The following is a 2,216-nucleotide window of genomic DNA, read 5'->3' on the forward strand; positions in this document are numbered from 1 at the left end:
CACTAAGACAGGTGGTGCTGCTCAAGGCTGGGCTCTGGGAGTGGGGTGCTGGAAAAGAGGGGCAGGAGGTCTGAGAAATAGCGACAAACAAGAAAGCCCTCAAACAGGATCGAACTTGTGAGGAACAGGGGAGCATAAGGTGGGTGTTGTTTGAGTATTCTTGGTAGGGGTAAGGGCTTCTACTTTGATACCAGATGTTTTAAAATAAAAAGTATAGCATAGAGAAAACAGTCAATAATATTGTGATATCTTTCCATGTCGACAGTAACTACACTTATGGGTTGAGCATTTAATAATGTAGATAACTTTGAATCAGTATACTGTATACTTGAAACCAAGGTAATATTGTATATCAACTATGCTTCAATAAACAAAAATAAGATAAAATAAGGTACATTCAATTTTTTTTCTATCCAGAATTTTTTAAAGTAAATGTTAATAGAAAGCTTGAGAAATCCCTTGGTAGTAAGTACATCCTTGGTCTACCCATCTTACTTGAGTCTCACTTAGCTAAGGGCTCAGGGAACCTGCCCCTCACTCCGACTCCCCACACCAGCTATGTACCATGGAAGAAGAAAATAAAATACAGAGGAATAGCTTCATTTACTTCTTTCCTCCTCCTCCTCACAAACCTGCTTCCTGTTTCCCCAGAGAGAGTGTTACGACTTTCCTAAGCCCCTGTTTCAGAGCCTTAGTAGAGAAGAACAGTTGTCACACTGTCAGTTCATGCCTCACAGGGTTAAAAGATTATTCCAATCAACATGTCATCCCATGACTCAGACAGGGGTTCTTTGTTAACTTTCAGCTAAATCATCCCCATACTGCATTCATGCACCTGCTTAAATATTACTTTGTTAGAGAGGACTTCCCTTGAGTTTAAAATGGCACCAGCTTCATTATCCAATTTGTTTTTTGTTTTTCTTTAAAGCTGATATCTTTTATATCTACCTGACATATGTGTGTGAATATATGCATACATGACTTATATCCATATACATACTTATGTTTTTTGTTTATTTGGGTACTGTCTGACTCATTCCTGAAATAATAATAGTATGAAATAAGAGATTGTGTCTGATTCGTTCACTACCCTTAGCTTAATTTTTAATGTTTTTGAATGACTGAACCCATACTTTAAAGGTTGATACAGAATCTCTTCCACAACTTCCTGCTGATTATAACCCCTAAATTATTGTATTCTTTTACTTAATGTGGTTTGGCTTTTTAAATTGTTTGATCATTTGTTTTCTCTGTGACTCTAAAAGAACAGAAGGAAGATGTACTTCTCAAATGACACCAAGTTCCACCCCTCTTCTTTCTTCCTGCTGGGAGTTCCGGGCCTTGAAAAGATGCACATTTGGATAGGGCTTCCTTTCTGTTTTGTATATTTGACTGCCCTCGTTGGGAACTTCACTATTCTGTTTGTGATCAAGATTGAACACAGCCTTCATCAGCCCATGTTTTACTTCTTGGCTATGTTAGCCTCCATTGATCTGGGCCTGTCCACATCCACTGTCCCCAAGATGTTGGGCATATTCTGGTTTAATTTAAAGGAGATTAGCTTTGGGGGTTGTGTCACCCAGATGTTCTTCATTCATATGTTCACTGCTATGGAGACCGTGGTGTTGGTGGCCATGGCCTTTGATCGCTATACTGCCATCTGCAACCCTCTGCGGTACAGACTGATTCTCACTAAAAGAACTATTGGTTTCATCCTTGTGGTGGTGTTTGGCATCAATTTCATTTTGGTTAGCCCTCTGGTGCTTCTTATCTTGAGGCTTCCCTTCTGTGGGCACCATATAATACCCCACACATACTGTGAGCACATGGGAATTGCTCGGCTGGCCTGTGCCAATATAAAGGTAAACACAGTATTTGGACTAATCCTTGTATCAATGGTGTTTGTTGATGTGGTTCTGATTGTCATCTCCTATGTGAGAATCCTCCAAGCTGTCTTTTGCCTTCCTTCTCAGGAGGCCAGACTCAAAGCACTTAATACGTGTGGCTCCCATATTTGTGTTATCTTAGCCTTCTTCACTCCAGCTTCTTTCTCCTTCATGACCCACCGGTTTGGTAGAAATGTTCCTGTATATGTTCACATTCTCCTGGCCAACCTATATGTTGTTGTTCCACCTGCACTTAACCCTGTCATCTATGGTGTGCGGACTAAGCAGATTCGGGAGAGGGTTTCAGTCATCTTTTTTAAAAAAGGCTGA

General features: G+C 40.3%; 1 protein-coding gene across 1 annotated transcript; it reads left to right on the forward strand.

Moving 5' to 3' along the window:
* Positions 1 to 1,277: 1,277 nt before the first annotated feature.
* LOC108404124 (olfactory receptor 52E4-like) lies at positions 1,278 to 2,216 on the forward strand. The gene has a single exon (XM_073215711.1). The coding sequence runs from the start codon at positions 1,278 to 1,280 to the stop codon at positions 2,214 to 2,216; it is 939 nt and encodes a 312-aa protein (XP_073071812.1).

This window comes from Manis javanica, chromosome 11, assembly GCF_040802235.1.
Source record: "Manis javanica isolate MJ-LG chromosome 11, MJ_LKY, whole genome shotgun sequence".
In the NCBI taxonomy this organism is placed as follows: Eukaryota; Metazoa; Chordata; class Mammalia; order Pholidota; family Manidae; genus Manis; species Manis javanica.